The 17,863-nt window shown below is 34.4% G+C and overlaps 2 protein-coding genes and 1 pseudogene across 2 annotated transcripts; all 3 read right to left on the bottom strand.

The window, feature by feature from the left end:
- Positions 1–1,010: 1,010 nt before the first annotated feature.
- On the bottom strand, positions 1,011–6,051 carry LOC120114417 (DEAD-box ATP-dependent RNA helicase 16-like). The gene is made up of 15 exons (XM_039135349.1): positions 5,700–6,051; positions 5,439–5,600; positions 5,200–5,289; positions 4,982–5,110; positions 4,599–4,699; positions 4,164–4,278; positions 3,843–3,974; positions 3,332–3,397; positions 2,946–3,125; positions 2,695–2,790; positions 1,957–2,088; positions 1,724–1,806; positions 1,576–1,613; positions 1,271–1,485; positions 1,011–1,174 (listed from the first exon to the last, which is right to left on the bottom strand). The coding sequence occupies exons 1-15, from the start codon at positions 5,913–5,915 to the stop codon at positions 1,088–1,090; spliced, it is 1,842 nt and encodes a 613-aa protein (XP_038991280.1). The 5' UTR covers positions 5,916–6,051; the 3' UTR covers positions 1,011–1,087.
- A 6,103-nt stretch (positions 6,052–12,154) lies between these two features.
- Positions 12,155–13,089, bottom strand: LOC120218809 (annotated as a pseudogene).
- A 51-nt stretch (positions 13,090–13,140) lies between these two features.
- Positions 13,141–17,256, bottom strand: LOC120114406 (TVP38/TMEM64 family membrane protein slr0305-like). Its single transcript, XM_039135344.1, has 9 exons — positions 16,882–17,256; positions 16,317–16,378; positions 16,036–16,090; positions 15,211–15,309; positions 14,925–15,011; positions 14,308–14,424; positions 14,112–14,204; positions 13,803–13,833; positions 13,141–13,508 (listed from the first exon to the last, which is right to left on the bottom strand). Exons 1-9 carry the CDS (start codon positions 16,975–16,977, stop codon positions 13,318–13,320), a joined length of 831 nt encoding a protein of 276 aa, XP_038991275.1. The 5' UTR covers positions 16,978–17,256; the 3' UTR covers positions 13,141–13,317.
- Positions 17,257–17,863: the final 607 nt, after the last annotated feature.

The following is a 17,863-nucleotide window of genomic DNA, read 5'->3' as shown; positions in this document are numbered from 1 at the left end:
AATATATCATTATTTATAAGAATTAAAAATAAATGTATTTTAATTTATTAAAACTAGGATCAAATTGAAAGAATATATAAATAACATGGACTATTTGTGTAATTATAGCATCCAGGTAAGCCTGTTAATTGTTGTTAACAGGCCACGTGTGTTTTCTTCACGCCTGTTAACGGCGAGTGACCAATTTATAACAAACGATAATGTTAGTGACTGATTTGTAACTTTTGAAACATCAGTGGTGAAAATGAAAACTTACTCAAACATTACATTAATGACCATTGGAGTAATTTACCCTTTTATTAAAAGATTGGCAAAAGGTTGAGTTTTATATATAATATATTGTTTGAGATTCTAGGATCAAATCTTATCATATAACAGACAATAAATTAACATCCAGCTCAGATTATTGTCAATTTTTTAACATAAAGCCGAGTTTAAAACATAATGAATAGTCGAGTGACTATTTTGTAACTTTTAATATTCTATTGACCCAACAAAGGAGCAACATATTATAGTCAGGGTTGTTTTATAACTTTCGATAGTTGATAGACTCGTTAAAGCAACGTCCTATAATCGATGATCATTTGTATACTTTATCCTCTAGTTTTTCGTTCGAGTTGGCGAGAATTTTCATCTAAAAACCGCCTTCTTTAGGATCATGCGTAAATCTAGACTCGAGTCTATATATCACGTTTGTAAGGAAAGAAAATGTCCACGCTTATCCCTAATCAAGATGATTTTATTGTTAACTTAAAATATTATGTACCTATTTTGCTATATTAGGATCATTTCTCATCGAAAATGGATTGAAAAATATTAAGAGAAGATCACATCTTTAAATATTTTAAATTATCGTACAATTTAATATTTTATATTTTCTATCAATACTATGATTGTCTTAAAATTTTATAATTTCATATCTCTAATATTTTAATATAACTTTCTAAAAGTTATTGAATAAAAATAATATTTTTCATAAATATATCCAAATCAAACTTGAAAAAATGGATTCCTAATAAATGAAAAGAACAAAATTTTTGTCTCCAGTAATGGGCAGACATTGTTCTACAGAGCTGCAACTGAATAATCAGACAGGCTTTTGCCTTTTGGATTTATGGGTAAAATCCAAACCTTTTCCCTCTCCCTTCTTATCTTTGCTAGCTCCCTTGGGTGCCTGAGACAGAATGATCGGAAAGATGTTCCGATTAAAACGGTAAACATGGCAATGCACAACATTCTCAGATAAACATAAAACTGGTGTTGGTTTTACCTCGGCAGAGAAACTCTTGAGAGGATCTCTGCTTCTTCTGTTTCTTTTCTTGGCACCCTGGCGTCGACCTGATTTGTTCTCTCCCATTGCAGCCCTGGTCAGCTTGACCATTTTGCTGGCGTCACGTGTTTTTTGGTCTAATAGATAGTCGGGCACATCACGAAGATGGGGAGCGGGAGGGTCCTTGCTCAGAACCTTGTCGTGCTTCAATAAATCTGGCACGGTAAAATACACGAGACATAAGGATTCAGGACGTCGTAACAAGAGTAGAAACAACGAAAGCATTGGCCTACTGTGTTTGTTACCTAGATCTCTTGGATTCACTTCAAAATGAGCCTTCAACCTAAACAAACAAAAGGAACCAACTCAAAAAAAAAAACGAAAGACAAACTCGACAACAAGGCTAAATTACAGGCTCGCTTTTGATATCTTCGACAAACAATAGTGACTCACTTTTCAGAGTTGAGAATTTCATTCCTTAAATCCTGAGCTCGTGATTCTCTAACAGCAATTCTTGTCACACTCCTTGCCACATCCTGCAACATTTCCCCTCTCAAAATAAGCAACATGCACGTAATCCATAAACCACTAAGCACTGAAACAGATGGCTATTTAATGAAGCTATCCACCCAGATTTATAAAAGAAATATGGATTAAATATGAAAACAACGAATTTGTAACAACACCTCAGCCCTGTATCGTAAAGACTCCACCGCATCCTTGGTCAACAATGAAAATGGCATGATTATATTTGAGTCATTGTCTTCACCCAAGAAGGATTTAATTTCTTCGAAAATCTCCATCTCATCTGGCGAAACCTGTTAATGAAAAAAATGATTAATTGGCAAGAACTACGAGTAATGAATTGAAACAAAATGAATTTCACTACAATCAGAAATGTCATTCAACATTCATCACATCATTATTAGACGAATCTAGCCTATATACAGACAATATTAGGTGATGTAGTTTAAGGGGGAATACCAACAATTGAAAGAAATAACGCTGAAAGAACGAGTTTGGAAAGAATTAAAAGAATAATTGTTTTGCTGTAAAGCCTACAACTTATATATATAGGCTTGCTTTCTACCAAGCAAAGTTTTGGTCCTAACCTTAAAAAAGTACTTTGTAGCCCCAACCTTCGCTGTCTATCATATGTTTATTAATCAATATAAAATAAAACAGAAATAATAAAATATAATAAAATAGATAAAGCTCCAGCGTCATTAGGGTTCTCTAATCAAAGCCTGAATGACGTGATATCACAAACTATACTGTGACCACACCAAATCTAAAATGTATTATAAATAGTAAAAAGGAGCACAGAGTATACTCCCATGCAGCTATGTACGGTAACTAATGAATCATTTAGCCAACATTGTGGCCTTACAAAAGTTATTTACAATTTTTTGGGACAAACTCACAAGAGAAACAGAAGCACCAGCACTATATGCTCTTCCAGTGCGTCCAATACGGTGTACATATCCCGAAACACTTGAAGGCATATCAAAATTTATAACCTGTGAAAGAAAGAAACATGAAAACAACATTAAAACCAAAGGCCAGTTAATATACTACACAGCAAACCTTAAAGATGAAAAAGACTAATCCTAATAAACACTAACAGCTGACCATAAGTTTTGAAGCTTAGCTAATATTTTTTTAATTGGCTTACCGTGTGCACATTTTTGAAGTCAATTCCCCTCACAACACCAAATTCAGAGTCAATTTTTGACTTAGCACCCTTTCTGGACTTCTTTGAGTCCACATCTTTGTCCCTAATAGCTTGTTCCTTCTCTTTTGTTTGGCTGTCATCAGTTGCAATCAAATAATCAAAAAGTCCGGCATTGAATTCCTGATAAAAGGGGAAAATGCAGATAGTAAGCAACTAAACTGAAAACTGTTAGTCAATATTAGTATGGCAAACAATCACAACATACATCGCAAATGGTATTATAAAAACTTTCATCTTTCAGCTCCAGCATTGCATAAATAACAATGCATAGAAATTAGTCTTTTAAATCTAAATCAAATTCATTGAAACAGGACTACTTAGTATACCTCCAGTATATGTAGACGAGAGTTCTGAGGCAACTCAGCATTCAAGATAGCAGACCTGATTCCAAACTGCACACAGTAAATGATATGAGAAATAACAGGAGAGGCTGTCTCTACTTAATTGTGTAAGAACAAAACGTATTAAAAAGTGCTTGAGCCTCAGTAGCTAAAATTGATAGCCAATGTTATGAAGCCGAAATAACATACTAAAAAATGAATCATTATGTCATAATCATGGTAATTTCCAAGAGAAGCATAAAATTTACAATTCCCAAACTAGGCCTAATCTATGATAGAGGTTACATACAATGGAACACTTTGAAAAGGATGACATATATCTACATTGCTCATGTGACATACTTTAAAACTATGCAAGTTGGCAATTGCTTTTAACTTTATGCTAGGGCCTAGGAACTCAAATAGAAAGCATGCAAGAAAATATTAATTAAGCTAATTAGTGAATACTGAATAGCAAGTGTGAGGAAGCATTGAATTTATGATGACAACTGAATACCTTTTCGAAGAATAGTTTCAATCTGAAACCAGCATCAATTGTGTTGGTAAAAATCAAAACTTTCTTCAACACCAACTCTAACTTTATGAGAGCAAGAACATAAAGTAACTTATCACTTGTATTGCATGAAATCTGAAAAAACATAAGATAAAGGGGTAAAAGATCAGGAAGCTTATTACTTAAAACTTCAAATAAGTTTTGCAATCCATCAAAGATCACAGGAGACGAATTTAGGTAAACCACTGTTCTAAAATAGATCAAAATCAACCAACTAAACACAATAGCCTTGAAAATTTCCTATTATAGGTTATAGATTCTTACCCAAAACTGCTGAACACTTTTAGGGATTACCTCATCCTTAACATCTTCTGCTTCTGACAAAGTCAAAACGAATGGATTGTGCAAAATCAACTTTTTAAGCTGGTCAACATCGGGGCTGCCATGTATCAAATGCCAAAGTAGATTGATCAGCAGGGCTTGGCAATCTTACATGTGTCTGTTACTCTGTTATATTTATTTATTTATTTTCTAAATGGTTTTGATCCTATGATGGGAAGAAGTGGGAAAAGGTCAAAAGGGAAGGAAAAAAAAAGAGAAAGGGAAGGAACTGGAACTGGAAATGGAAGGAAAGAATAAAAATAAAATTCTTTTTGTGATTATAAATTTATGTGTATTTTGATATTTTCATGTATTTATATATTTTTATTTTTTAAAAATTTCCATGCAATTTACAAAACATACAAACTCATAACAAACCTAGAAGTAGCAGACAGAAGAAGACATTGACAACGTCTAGGAATGGCAGGAGTAAGAGCTTTAAGATCATCTCCAAAACCAAATTGCAATAAAAGATCTGCCTGTACACAAATATCTATCGATGAGTTCCTTTTGAAATAATGAGGAATATGTTCCATTAGTATAAAATGGACAAAGACAGCACATGCAATATAGATAGCAGATTTATTCGATATATGCTAAGTTGGAAAGGAATGAGCATTTAAGGTATGCAGTTCCATTGCAGACAACAGTATAAGATGTTTGAAGAATGGCTTGCAAATCATATGAGTACATACTCCATTCATAAAATCACCTATGATAAAACTTTAGAAAGTTTAACTAAATTTAACTCAATTTCTTACCTCATCAAGGACAAGAATTTCTAGTGATTCACTGATAGAAGCCGGCTGAAGCAATCCAGCAGACAAGCAATCCCTTATGCACTTTGGCGTAGTTACCAAAAGATCCGGAGGCCCTGCCAATGCAGTTCGCTGCAAATTTAACAGTACAAGAAAAATGTCAGCAAAGGTGGTTCAATGCTAAAGCATTACAAGAATGATACATAAATAATCAAACCAACCAAATCAGAAGCTGGCATTCCACTGGTCAACTGCACAATTTTCAATTGAACCCTACATAGTTCAACCAATGAAACGGCCTCTTTATATACCTGGAAACCACTTATACAAACGAACGCCAAAAAGTTAATAAAAAGTATAATGCCCAAACTACCAGCTATTTGCTAATCATGAAAATTAAAATTTTCTTTATATCAAATGCATTTCAACAACCAAAACGAGTTCAAAAAATATAACTTGCCTGTTGACATAATTCACGCGAGGGAACGAGAATGAACCCGCCCGGAGCAAGCCGGGACTTCGAACTGGAATCCGACGGAAAAAGCTTCTGAAGCAACGGAAGTAGATATGCCAAGGTTTTTCCGGTGCCTGTTCTAGCTTGAGCTACCACGTCTTTGCCTTGCTAATAACACGCGTGTTTTCCATTCAACAAGTAAATAAAAATTAAACAAGGGGAAAAATCTACAAAAATAAAGAATTAGGCATGATTTTTCAGGCTTACTAGAATGAGAGGGATCGCAACTCGTTGAATTGGAAAAGGCTTGTCAACACCTTTTTTGAGAAGAGCTCGGATCAAGCGATGGTCCAGACCTAATTCTTCGAAGCTTTTCTCCCCTTCTTCTTCGTCTTCCTCTTCATTGCGTTCTACTTGTTTATTCTCTTCTTCTGAAGTAGGTTGAGGGTCTTGTTGAGGCTTCTGCTTGTTCTTTTTAGCCATTCTTTTGATGGATAGCTTAGGCTTGGAGTCTTTTAGCTTAGTTGGCAGATTTGGTATTGCAATCGGCGACGAAGGCGGCGAGTAGTAGCAGCGGCGGTAAACGTTAAAGAAATAAGTGAAATTTAAAGCCTGAGCAAAGCAAACGGCGGCAAATATTCGAGTATTTAGGTTTTCTTCATTGTTATTTTTGTTTTGGGTTCAAAACGGATCAAACCAAAATCTAATTGGGCTCAGAAATGGGCCATTAAACAAGATTTTGTAGCTCTACGTTAAAATATTTGAATTCGACGAGTTTCGATTTAATTTAATCTTTTAATTTGAGTTTGAGATAAATTATGAAGAATTTTGTGAAGGAAAAAGTCGAGATCAAGAAAAAATCAAATCTATGATAAAAAATCTTTAATTCGACTCGAATAATTATTATAATAATTTTATATATTTATTAATAAAATTAGTATACCTCATTTCGTGCCCATCCCTACTTTATACATTATCTCACCACCTCGTGCATTGATATTCTTGACGGCAGAGCCCCAATTGCTGATGTTAATAAGACAGTCTTGATCTTTGTCCCGAAAATGACACTGTTAAGGTAGCGTTTGGTTCGCTATAATGTTTATGAGGGAATTGGAATCTGTGAAGAAATTAGAATCTGTCAGGAATTGGAATCTGTGAATGAATTGGAATCCAATTTCATATTTTGTTTGGTTGGCAGGAAATTGAATTGGAATCCAATTCCATATTCTGTTTGGTTCGCAAACATATCATATGAATTTGATTTCAGTAATGTAAAATGATAGGATTGTCCTTCTTGTTTGTTTTTGCTTAATTTTAGTTTGTTTTATAAATTATATATAGCAATATATTATAAAAAAAATTAAAAAATAAATTTTAATTTTATTGATTGATTATTCATTTCAATAAATTATAAAAACCATGTTAATAAACATCATAAGTTAAAATCATCCCAATTAGGGATGGCCATGGGTCGGGTTGGGTTGGGTTTTTGGTCCACCCGACCTGACCTGAGAACAAGGGAACCTCCATTCGAGACCCGACCCGACCCAAATAAATGAATTAGAAACTCGACCCGACCCGAAATAATGAAAAAAATATTTTTATTCAATAAAAATAGTGACTTAATTGAAGAAAAAAATATAGAGGGGTATTATTGTAATTATTCCTAAATATATAAGGTAAAATTATATATTTTTTGGGTCGGATATTTTTCACCCTAAACCCGAACCCGACCCGAATATCACACTTTAAAAAACCGACCGACCGACCAAAATAAAGTTTCACCCGACCCGACCCGACCCGAATATATGAATTAGAAATCCGACTCAACCCGAAATAATAAAAAAATATTTTTATTCAATATATTAATAAATTACCAAAAGATTGATGAGGATAGTATGATCAAATTTCAATTCCCTCCAACAAGGGAATTGAATTCTATCATAGAATGGATGAAATTCACTTTCCCTCATTTGATGGAAAGTTGAAGCCATAAGGGATTCCAATTCCCTTGAAAAACTTGAACCAAACATGGGAAAGTGGTGGAATTGGATTTCAATTCTCCCTAATTCTAAGGGATTCATACGAACCAAACGCCACCTAAGAGAATTTGAAGAAATGTCGCATGATTACATTGTGTACTGTTTATCCATAAGACGATCTCCAAAGTGATTGTGAATCGCCTCGGACTGGTCCTGGTCACTTGTGTTGATTCGCAGCAAGGTGCTTTTGTCCTAGGGATGTACATATTGGACAACGTCCTCATAACCCATGAGATGATTCATTATATGGAAACGGCGCCTCCGACAGTAAACCTGGGGACCGTCGTGAAACTGGATATGGAGAAAAACTTACGATATGCTAACTCATCTTGGATTTGTTTTAGAATGGATTAATCTGGTCATGAATTATGTCACGTCGGTATTATGTTGCGTGCCAGTGAATGGCAGTCTCACCGAGTGTTTCAAACCGGGACGTGGCATCCGGCAAGGTGACCCGTTGTCCTTATTCTTATTTATTTTCTGCTCGCAAGGATTATCGTATCTTCTACATTACGAACAGTGTGCCAACATCATCAGGGGACTCTGTATTTGTAGACATGGTCCCCGTATCACCCATCTGTTATACGTAGATGACTGCCTCTTATTCCTGCGTAATACGCCTGATGAGTTTCATTCTACAACTATATGGCGCTGCGTAATACGTGCCTTGGGTGATCTTAATGGCGTGACTCCTACTGCAGATCTGGGACGTTGCTCGGGCACTCCTTTGCTGGTTGGTCGAAACAAATCAACAGCTTTTGGATGGCTTAGAGATGAGTTTGTTACTCGGGTTCGTGGATGGACAAAGAATATATTATCCTTTAATGGTCGAGCAGTGTATATTTAGTCAGATCGACCAGTCTATCGCTACATACATTATGGGTTGTTCCCTTCTTCCGGATGGGATTATTTCAGATATGGAGAGCATTCTCCGCTCGTATTGGCGGGTAGGCAGTCCTAATAGGAAAGGATGGTCGATGCTCGCATGGAAGAATATATGCAAACCGAAGCGTCTTGGAGGTCTCGAGTTTCAGAATTTTCGTTAATTTAACATCTCCTTCTCGGTAAGCAAGTGTGGCGGTGCCTCAATTATCCGAACTGTTTAATGGCAAGAGTGCTCGGGGACAAATATTTTACGCTTGGAGATATTCTCTTAGTAATGGCAACGGGGCCGGTTTTGCTCTCCCGTCCTCGTCTCCGAAATAAATCCCCGTCCCTGCCCCGTTCTCCATCGGGGATTTTTTTACCCCGTCCCCGAACCCGATCCAAAATATTGCACTCAAACCCGAACCCGAACCCAAAATGTTTTGTTTGTATTATATATAATTAATATATAAAATATATAAAATATTATATATATATATATATATATATATATATATATATATAATCGGGGCGGGGCGGGGATACCTGAACCCGAATCCGAAAAAATCCTCGAATTTTACCCCGATTACCTGACCCGATATTATTCAAACCGACCCGACCCGAACTTAGTCGGGTTTCGGGTTTCCCCATCGGGTTCAGGTCGTTCTGCCGTTCCTATATTCTCTTCGTTCAACTCGGTGATCGACATCCTTTGCTTTGGTAAGGCATGTTCTCGGCCATGCTTTCTCTGAGAGGAAATTTCATGTTTAGTTTCTTATGTAACGGAGGTTTGAATCTTTTTTGTCACAATTTGCTTTTCTTTGTTTTCTTTCAACCAGAGGGTGACATATGTCACTCTTTGGTTGGTAGAAATAAATATATATTAAATTAAAATAAAGTTAGTCATCTAACCGAATTGTTACACATGACATGACATGTGACATCATTCAATTGAAGGATTGATTTTATTTTAATTTGTTAAAAGTATGACTAAATTGTGAGAATATGTAAATAACAAGGACCAAATGCGTGATTCTATCAAAATATTTAACTTTTATTAACAGCGGTTAACTCGAGGTGACCACGTCTTAATCAAATAAAAACGAAAGGGACAATTTCTTATGTATTTTAAAATCATTGACCAAAGATTGACAAAACACAAACATAAGTGATTATATGTGTAATTAACCATTTAATTTAAATTTGGGTACTCTTTTCTCCTCCTGATGTCTTGATTCGAGCTTGATTCGATGAAATTATAAGTGAGTTTTTAACAAGTAATAATCTTTCAAAAAAAAATGTGAAGCTCGCTTACACTTTATTTAAAATAGAAATGTATGAGATTTTTAACTCTTAACGTTTTACAATTCTTTTCAATTTGGTCCCTAAATCAAATTCCAGTTCACAATACTCTTGTATTTAGAAGTATTTCTATTATTTTAGTTACATGTCACCTTGATATGGTTTTGTGGGGTAGGAGTGTTCAAAAATACTCAATCCGGATGATCTGGCCTATCGATCCGTTAACCCAAATCTAAAAAAACCGGGTAATTTTTTTAAAAAATTACACGATCTGGCCTGGTATCTAACATGTTAATATTGGGCGCTACCTAAAATGTTATTTTTTCTATTGGAAATTAGGTAACGAAATTAACATTTCCGGTAAAAAATAATGTTTTAGGTAGCGCTTTACATTTTAGAATACAACGTTTCATTTTAAGTGAAAAAGACTCTTTATTTTAGAGTGTTAATAATGTGTTAACTAATATTTTTCGTTTGCAGAGAGCTTTTTACTCCAAAATAAAACATTCAGGTCAAAATGCTTCAAAATAAAAAAATCAAAATGATCATTTTGTAACTTTATCTATATTAGCAGCTATCGATGATTTTGATAATCCTTATTAAAAGATGATTTTACCGAAATCAGAAACATTTGAAAAAAATTGACAATTATTATACAAAATACATCTTTTTTTCTAAAGGATTAAGGATATTTTGTTCATGTAGTAGACCTAATTTATCATTTCCGTTCTTATGGTATTTTTTGCTTTAATTTAGTCCTCAAAGCTATTTAATCGCATCATCTTATACTCTATCCCTAACTTAAAAACCTAAACACTAAATTTTAACCCCTAAACTCTATACCATAAACCTTAACTTAAAACCTTAATTACAACGGTAAATATTTTAAACATTGATGCAATTGAACAACTTCGAGACTAAATTGATGCGAAAATATCATAGCGGCGAAAATAATAAATTGGATCTACACAATGACAAAAGTGACCCTTAAGTTTTTTTTTTAAAAAAAATCAAGAACTTAATTTTACCGATTTTGTTTAATTCACACACACTCAATTTTTTTGAACAATGACAACTGAATTTTATTAATAATGGAATGAATCAAAATTATAACACATCAAAATATAGAGAGAAATTTGAAGACACTATTCACCAAAATACTCATACAAAAGTAAAATATTAAACCTAAAGATACAAAGAAAAATAAAATCTTCCATTGAGAATGACGACCGACATCAAAACTCAGTAACTTTCATAAAAACTTCTTGTCTCCGTCGAATGAGACGTTTTACGCAGTGATAAAGGAGTGGTGAGCGAACCAAACAATATGGCAGGCTGCTTCGCTACACAATTCTGATTACATTGGCAAACGACCTTTTACCAAAAGAGTGGATCTGACTATACATGACCGCCGACAAACCAATCAGAAAATAAATGTCGTGATGGTTTTTTTGCGAGAACCAAAACGACTGCACATGTATTAGAAAAATGTATCAAAAACCATAAGGATCATATCACAAGAACAGAGAAAACGCATGCACAAGATATTATTATTCAAAATTAAAAAGACTTAAAAGAAGAAGAAAAAGATGTTGAACCACAAGCTTTACTCACGATATATTAAACTTCCTATATTTGACCTAATAGATGATGGCATATATACGAGGATAAAACTATATTTTTAATCCATTATTTTGATAATTTTAAAATTTGACCCTTGATTTTTTTATTTATTTATAATAATAGTTGAATATGATCTTTTTGATTGCATAATACTCTGAGAGCGTGTCATGGACTAAAAATAGGCCAAAATCCGATTTCAAGATTAGTGTGGACCAAAAATGCAAGGATCTAATTAAGAAAAAATGACAAATTGAGGGAGCAAAAGTCCATTATCCCTATCTATCTATATATATTATCATGCATTGGTTTCATCGTTGGCAGAAACGGGTCGGATTTGTGTGGATTCTTTTTGTTATTTGGTAGTGAGAAGTCAAATGCTCTAATTATGTACTATGAGAGAAAATCTGAGTAATAAAAGAATTTGAAAACAGCAACAAAACGTACTAGAGAGATGCGTTTTGTCGTGTATGCGATGTCGTTTAGGACACAAAAGGTCGGCTTCTGTTTGGAATTTTTATGGCGAACTTTGATCAACACAGTTCTGAATATTATTGAGCATAATATTCATGATTCATGGAAGTGGCGAAATATGTATTCAGATTCGATTCGGTGAAAGTTTAATCGATATTTAAATCGAATAGACTTAACTTGAATTTAAATTTAATTTGAATTCGAAATGAACTATTTGAGATCCGATTTAAAAAAAAAAATCGCGGATAATTAAGAAAACAATATATTAATTTCTTTTAAACCATAATTTCAGTGGTTTCATCTTGTTCTATAAAAATATTATTGGAATATGTGAAAAGTATATACATATTATCATATGTAAGTCTGACCTTCCCCACATATGTGAAAAGTACATACATATTATTATATATAAGTCTGCGCTCATTTTCTTCTGCAGACATAGACCTGCTTGCTAATGAACTCGACCTCAATAGGGCTAACATTCTTCCCAATGCTCCTAAAGTTCTGCCCAACGCCTTGTTTGTCGACCAGGGTTCACTTTCTCAGGGTACACACCATCTTTGGGGTGCAAATATTGGACCTCCCCATTAGGGAATACCCTATAGCATTGGTACTTGATCTTGTATTGGACCTTAGCCTAGTCCCCAGAGCCAAGCATTGCTCTTTCCTAGCCAGCTTGAGGAGGTTCAGACCTTGGCTCATGATCGCCACACCACCCGTCGGCATCTCGAATATTTGTTCCTTGGGTGACTCCCATGTGATCACATAGAACTCTTCTGCTTGTGCCTTACGTAAACTGTGCTGCCCCTGAAGATCGGTGACGGAGTTTTCGGGCCTAGCTTGGGTGGGGTGAAGCCGACCGGGGCTTCCTTTGTCACAGCCGTCGACTTGGATTTCTCTTTGGTTGCTTTGGCCTTGATGATGGTCTTCGGGGATTTGAAGGTGGGGAGTTTTATGAGTGGTGATTGCTTCCATGGCACAGAGACTTGGTTGCCGGTTTTCAGAGCACGGAAGGGTGTGAGAGTGAAGAGGGAGGCTTAGGTATTTGATGAGTTTAAATTGTTGACTTTTTATGATTGAATCACATATTATGCCATTTTAGGTTTCGATTTATTGGACTTGTTTCCGAGTTCGAATCAAAATTGACAAGTCTATTTGGAAGTGACAATTCGAATTGCAGATTTAGCTTTTATGAACTCGAATATTAAAAATACTACTATCTCGAATTCAGCACGGATGCGGATACACACCCCTAAACATTATTATATCTTCGTTGCTTCATTCTCGAATGGCCAATGCTTAATGTCATGGACAAGACTCTAAGAACTCGGAATCTCTAAACAAGCAAAATCCATGTCATGGATAAAAGCATTGCGTGCTCCACAAGAAAGGTTGAAAGGAAAAGGAAAAGAAAAACAGTTGTTTCCATTGATTTTCAATCACCAAACAAATAATCAGTGATCATCTATTTCTGTGGAGAGCTAAAGTTTTGTCACTATGACTATATGTACAAAGCACCAAATGGCATGGTAAAGCAATGGTAATGAGGTAGGGAGAATAATTTACAGCTGATATACCGGGTTTTACTTTTCACGAGTGCTGCTGTCGCTGGGGCCTATCTTTAATATAAAAGGCCGGTGAAGATCCAGAGGTTCTTCGGCAGAAACCGGCAATTCCGGCGTTGAGCCTACAATGCCATCTACATCCTCACCTTCAGCCAATGCTTTGTCCAGAGCCGTTTTCGCGACTTTAGTCACACAAACCATTAAAACCACTGCATATAATATTATCACATAAGATTCCATCTCATTTTCTTAAAACTTGATTACAAAAATATAGTGAATATAGGTTATTCGGGTCGGTATGTGCCTCCCCCAAATGGGCTTGGAAAAAGGACTTCTAGAAATTCTAGGACACGCCCGACTCAATCTGGCACATGGATACCTCCACTGAATATGCATCATGGATTTGAAAAACAATCATGAATGGTTTTATACGTGTTTTATCACACAGCTTGCACTAATTCGAAATCCAAGTTTGCATGCATTCACAAATGGTTGCTACTTACCGGATGCAACAAGGCTCAACATGAGAAATGCCTGCATTCATAAAAAAAGTAAAACATGGATAAGAATACATAACAAAAATGACATGAAGCAAGTTGAGTATATCTTTATTATCCTAATCGAGATCGCCAAATACTAACACGAAAAATGTACCAAGGTTCATTTCGATGTCTGTCAAAGGAAAGAGTCCCTACAGAAAAGTAACTAGAAGTAATTTTCCTGGCTTCAAATATACCTCACTCCAAATCTTTCTAAATAAAAGAAAAAAAAGGTGACATGGTATATAAACTATAAAGAATAGCATAACATACCCAATGAGAGGTTGAAAACTCATTCCATCCATGTGTCACATCAGAAAGATCCTTAACTGTTGTTCCGACGTAAACTAAAGCAAGAGTTATTGGCTGTAACAAAACATGAATCTCGATGTTGAATCCCAAGTATAACAAAATACCGTAAACAAATATTATTGGAAAGAATGTTAGGAAGGTTATATAGATGCAGTACCACCATCCCTAACCAAGAGGCCAGCATGTATTCTCCAAATGAGATGGGGGTCACAGACAACAGATAATTCAACACACTGAAAGGCACTAAAGGCGCAAGTCGAAGCAGCAAAACAATCTGTCCAATAACAGAAGAAGGAAGTTTAGAAATCTGATACAAATTTCAGCGGTTAATGAAACAATCAATCCGAATAGCTGGACCTCCTATCTTGGGAGTTGTAATGTTAAAAAAAACTTGGTAAAAAAGTGTTGTCATAGAGACCATCAACGAAAACATAAATAATGTCATCGGACTGTGACAATACTTTCGGACCAAGTATTTTTAATGTCTACTGTCGTATATTCAGCCTTTTTAATCAGACTGCTGTTATCAGTTCCAAACATATGAAAAAACAGAAAAGAGAATAACTCTCTTTTTCAGAAAACACTCCGTTATAAAATTTACACGTAGCATAAGTGTTAATACTCATGTAACCAAATATAGCGTAAGCGTTATTTACACCAAAAACCAACAAATCATATAAATTTAGGAAATGCTAGGTGGTGCCTTAAAACAAGGCCTTTATACAACTTATATACCAGGAATCATCTTTAAAAATTAATATGAAGCATGCAAACCTTGAAGCCAGATCTTTGTATTGCAATTGCTGCTAACCTGAACTGAGGATAATCTCTCAGCTTTGAAAGAACCAAAGATTTCCCAATCTGTACAAGAGCATCACAATTCTAATAAGATGAAAACTAAATAAGACACACCAAAATTAATTAAAAAGGGAAGAAATACAAAGCAGGATAAGAAGATTAGTGAAAAGAGATATTTAACAAATCAATGAGTTGTTTTTTTCCAATGAAAGGTAAAGCGGTAAGTTACACTGAGAGTTCCATAAGAAATCAATGAGCGTACTGTTTTGCCTAGAAGGAATGCTGCTCCTGCACCAAGAGTTGAACCAATAGAATCTGCAATGAAGCCCACAGGCAATCCAAAAAGATAACCACCACCGAGCTGAAGGATAAAACACAATGCCTTGTGATGTTAAAACCTTATTTATTTCTCATTTAAAGTTTGGAAGGAGATTTTTCAATGCAGAGGAACATGGCAGAGTAAAATACGTCAAAATACAAGAAGAAATCACATAAGAAATGTCACAAATAAATAAGAAAACAAGTTAAAAGATCAAAGGGATAGTTTAATTTACATTGATTGTAACAATGCAAGTCGAACATAATTCAAAGGTTACTTTCCTCTAATTAATGAGTACAAAATTATAAGGTGAGAAATGTTGCTCTTTTAATTGTCCAATAGGTAGAATAGGTTTTAACAAGTGTCAACTTAACAATTAGTTATCAGATTCAGATACTTAGAGATGGCACTAAACCGGGTTTATTAACAGGTAACTATAGCATGTTGATCAAAGGCTGCCCAAAAGAGCCGCACATAATAATGTGCATAAACAATTAACTGGAATTAGAACATGCTTTGCATCCAAAATTAGTAGATAAAGATAATTTACACCGCTTGAAGCATTGGACACCATGTCCACTGCACATCAGACAACTACTAAGAACGAATGCAATTATTTTAGGATCATTACTCCAGATACCACAAAGACGTACAAACCAATCAGTAAGTTAAAAGGGAAAATGGAAAAGGATAGAAATTTGCTTGATGTTACAAAATGGTAATAAATTTGACTATACTAAAGCATTGTGCAAGGAGTTTAAAACTTACACTCAGTACTGAAGCTGGAACAGCCAAGATTGTCAGAGGAATATAAGCAATAGCCCTGAACATCAAGTAGGCAAAATGAATTGAAAGGCAAAAAAATCCTAATACATCGCATTCCGGTCATTTAGATATTACAACAATTTAAATTACTTTGTAGATTAAATATTACAACAATTAGCACAAAAAATGAATTCCATAGTAAAGAACTAAGCAAACAAAAATTCTTGATGCTAATTAAATTATTGAAAACAGAAAGATATTTAGGTAGGGTTCAACTGACTTACAGCGCAAGTGGACCCCAAGTTCCAAGATCATTATCAACCCATAGAAAAAAATCCTGCAGAATCTGCAAGGAAAACTTATTTTTAGCAATACACATAATGCAGCAAAATAACAACCAGGCTTATTTTAAGATGAACATTTTAACATTCGGAAATCGAGTAGAACCGAAATCCAATTGCTAAGAATTCATAACCCTGGATAATTTTGTAGTAATTTCAGCAATGGAATACATTTAGGAATATAAATTGTGTTCATATTCTAATGTCCTAAAAGTCAATAGATAGGAAGTCATACAAAAACAGTTCACAAAACGAGTAAGAAATATAATTCATTGAACTAGAACAAACACCCAAACATTCACAATTTGCCACTAGAATGTAATAACAAGAAAAAACATATTAAAAATACCAACATAACCATAGAAACAAGAAAGAACAATCAAAAGAAGAAAGAAAAAAGAAAACCAAGATGAGAAAACGCAAAATTTAAGCAAAATTATGAATAAGAAAAGAGAACAGAATACACTCAGATAAAAAAAATTGTAAATAGCTTGAAAAAGGAGCAAACCGCTTCCATGGGGAGGGTGAAACAAGCATAAACAAGAGCAGCAAGAAGAAGGACAAGAAGGAAGATCCTGAGAGCAGAACCCCATGTGAAAGCCATTGACAATCTACGGCGTCAAGGCCGACACACCTTCGTTACAAGATTTCTTTTAAAAAGAAAAAAGAATGTTAAAGGAAACAACAACGATATACAACAACCCTTTTTGCCTTGTGTTTGAAGCTTGTTTATTTCGAGGGTTTAGGCTAAAAACACACAAAAATTTCTGGGTTTTTGCCTGATTGCTTATATATTTTAATTGGTTTCTGGGATTTTATGAGGGGTATTGGAACAGTTGAGAATGATTTGGATGGATGGATAGGCTTTACCAGCTTGTAGGAAGCATCGTTTTGTTCGATTGTGGGAAATTTAAAACTATTTTGTTCCTGCAAAATTGGAATCCACACCTTGAAAACAAAATCTAACAAGATCCAAATGAATACTACTCTTAAATTTGAAGCTTGGATTTGATACTGTTAAGGGTGTATAATTCGGTTTAATTAAGTTTTAAGTTTTTTTTTTTCAATAACTTAATTGTGTTTATCAAATTTTTTTGATATTCAATTATAAAATAATTTTCTAATAATTAGTAAAAATATGTTATTTTACTATATTCTAATTCAAATAAAACATGTTACATAGAGGGATTATTGTTATCTCTAAAATTTCAGGATTCGAGCACAATATTTACACGATTGTTTTAACATTTATTATCAAATAATTAAGAGATTTTTGAACAAATACTACTATAGATGAAGCCAATATTGAACTATGAGGAAACAAGTTGGTTAACTTTAGAACAAATAAGGTCGTTAAAATTGAATAAATCATGAAATTTAAAAGAACTATAGTTTAATTTTATTAATTTTAAAATTAAAAAATCCTAAAAAATAATTAAATAAATAAAAATTGGAGGTCAATATATAATTTTATTTTGAAATTGAAAAGG

This window comes from Hibiscus syriacus, unplaced genomic scaffold (assembly GCF_006381635.1).
Source record: "Hibiscus syriacus cultivar Baekdansim isolate YM2019G1 unplaced genomic scaffold, ASM638163v2 tig00000778_pilon, whole genome shotgun sequence".
NCBI classification, from domain to species: domain Eukaryota; kingdom Viridiplantae; phylum Streptophyta; class Magnoliopsida; order Malvales; family Malvaceae; genus Hibiscus; species Hibiscus syriacus.
The sequence above is the reverse complement of the archived record's forward strand: the minus strand, read 5'-3'. Positions and strand labels throughout refer to the sequence as shown.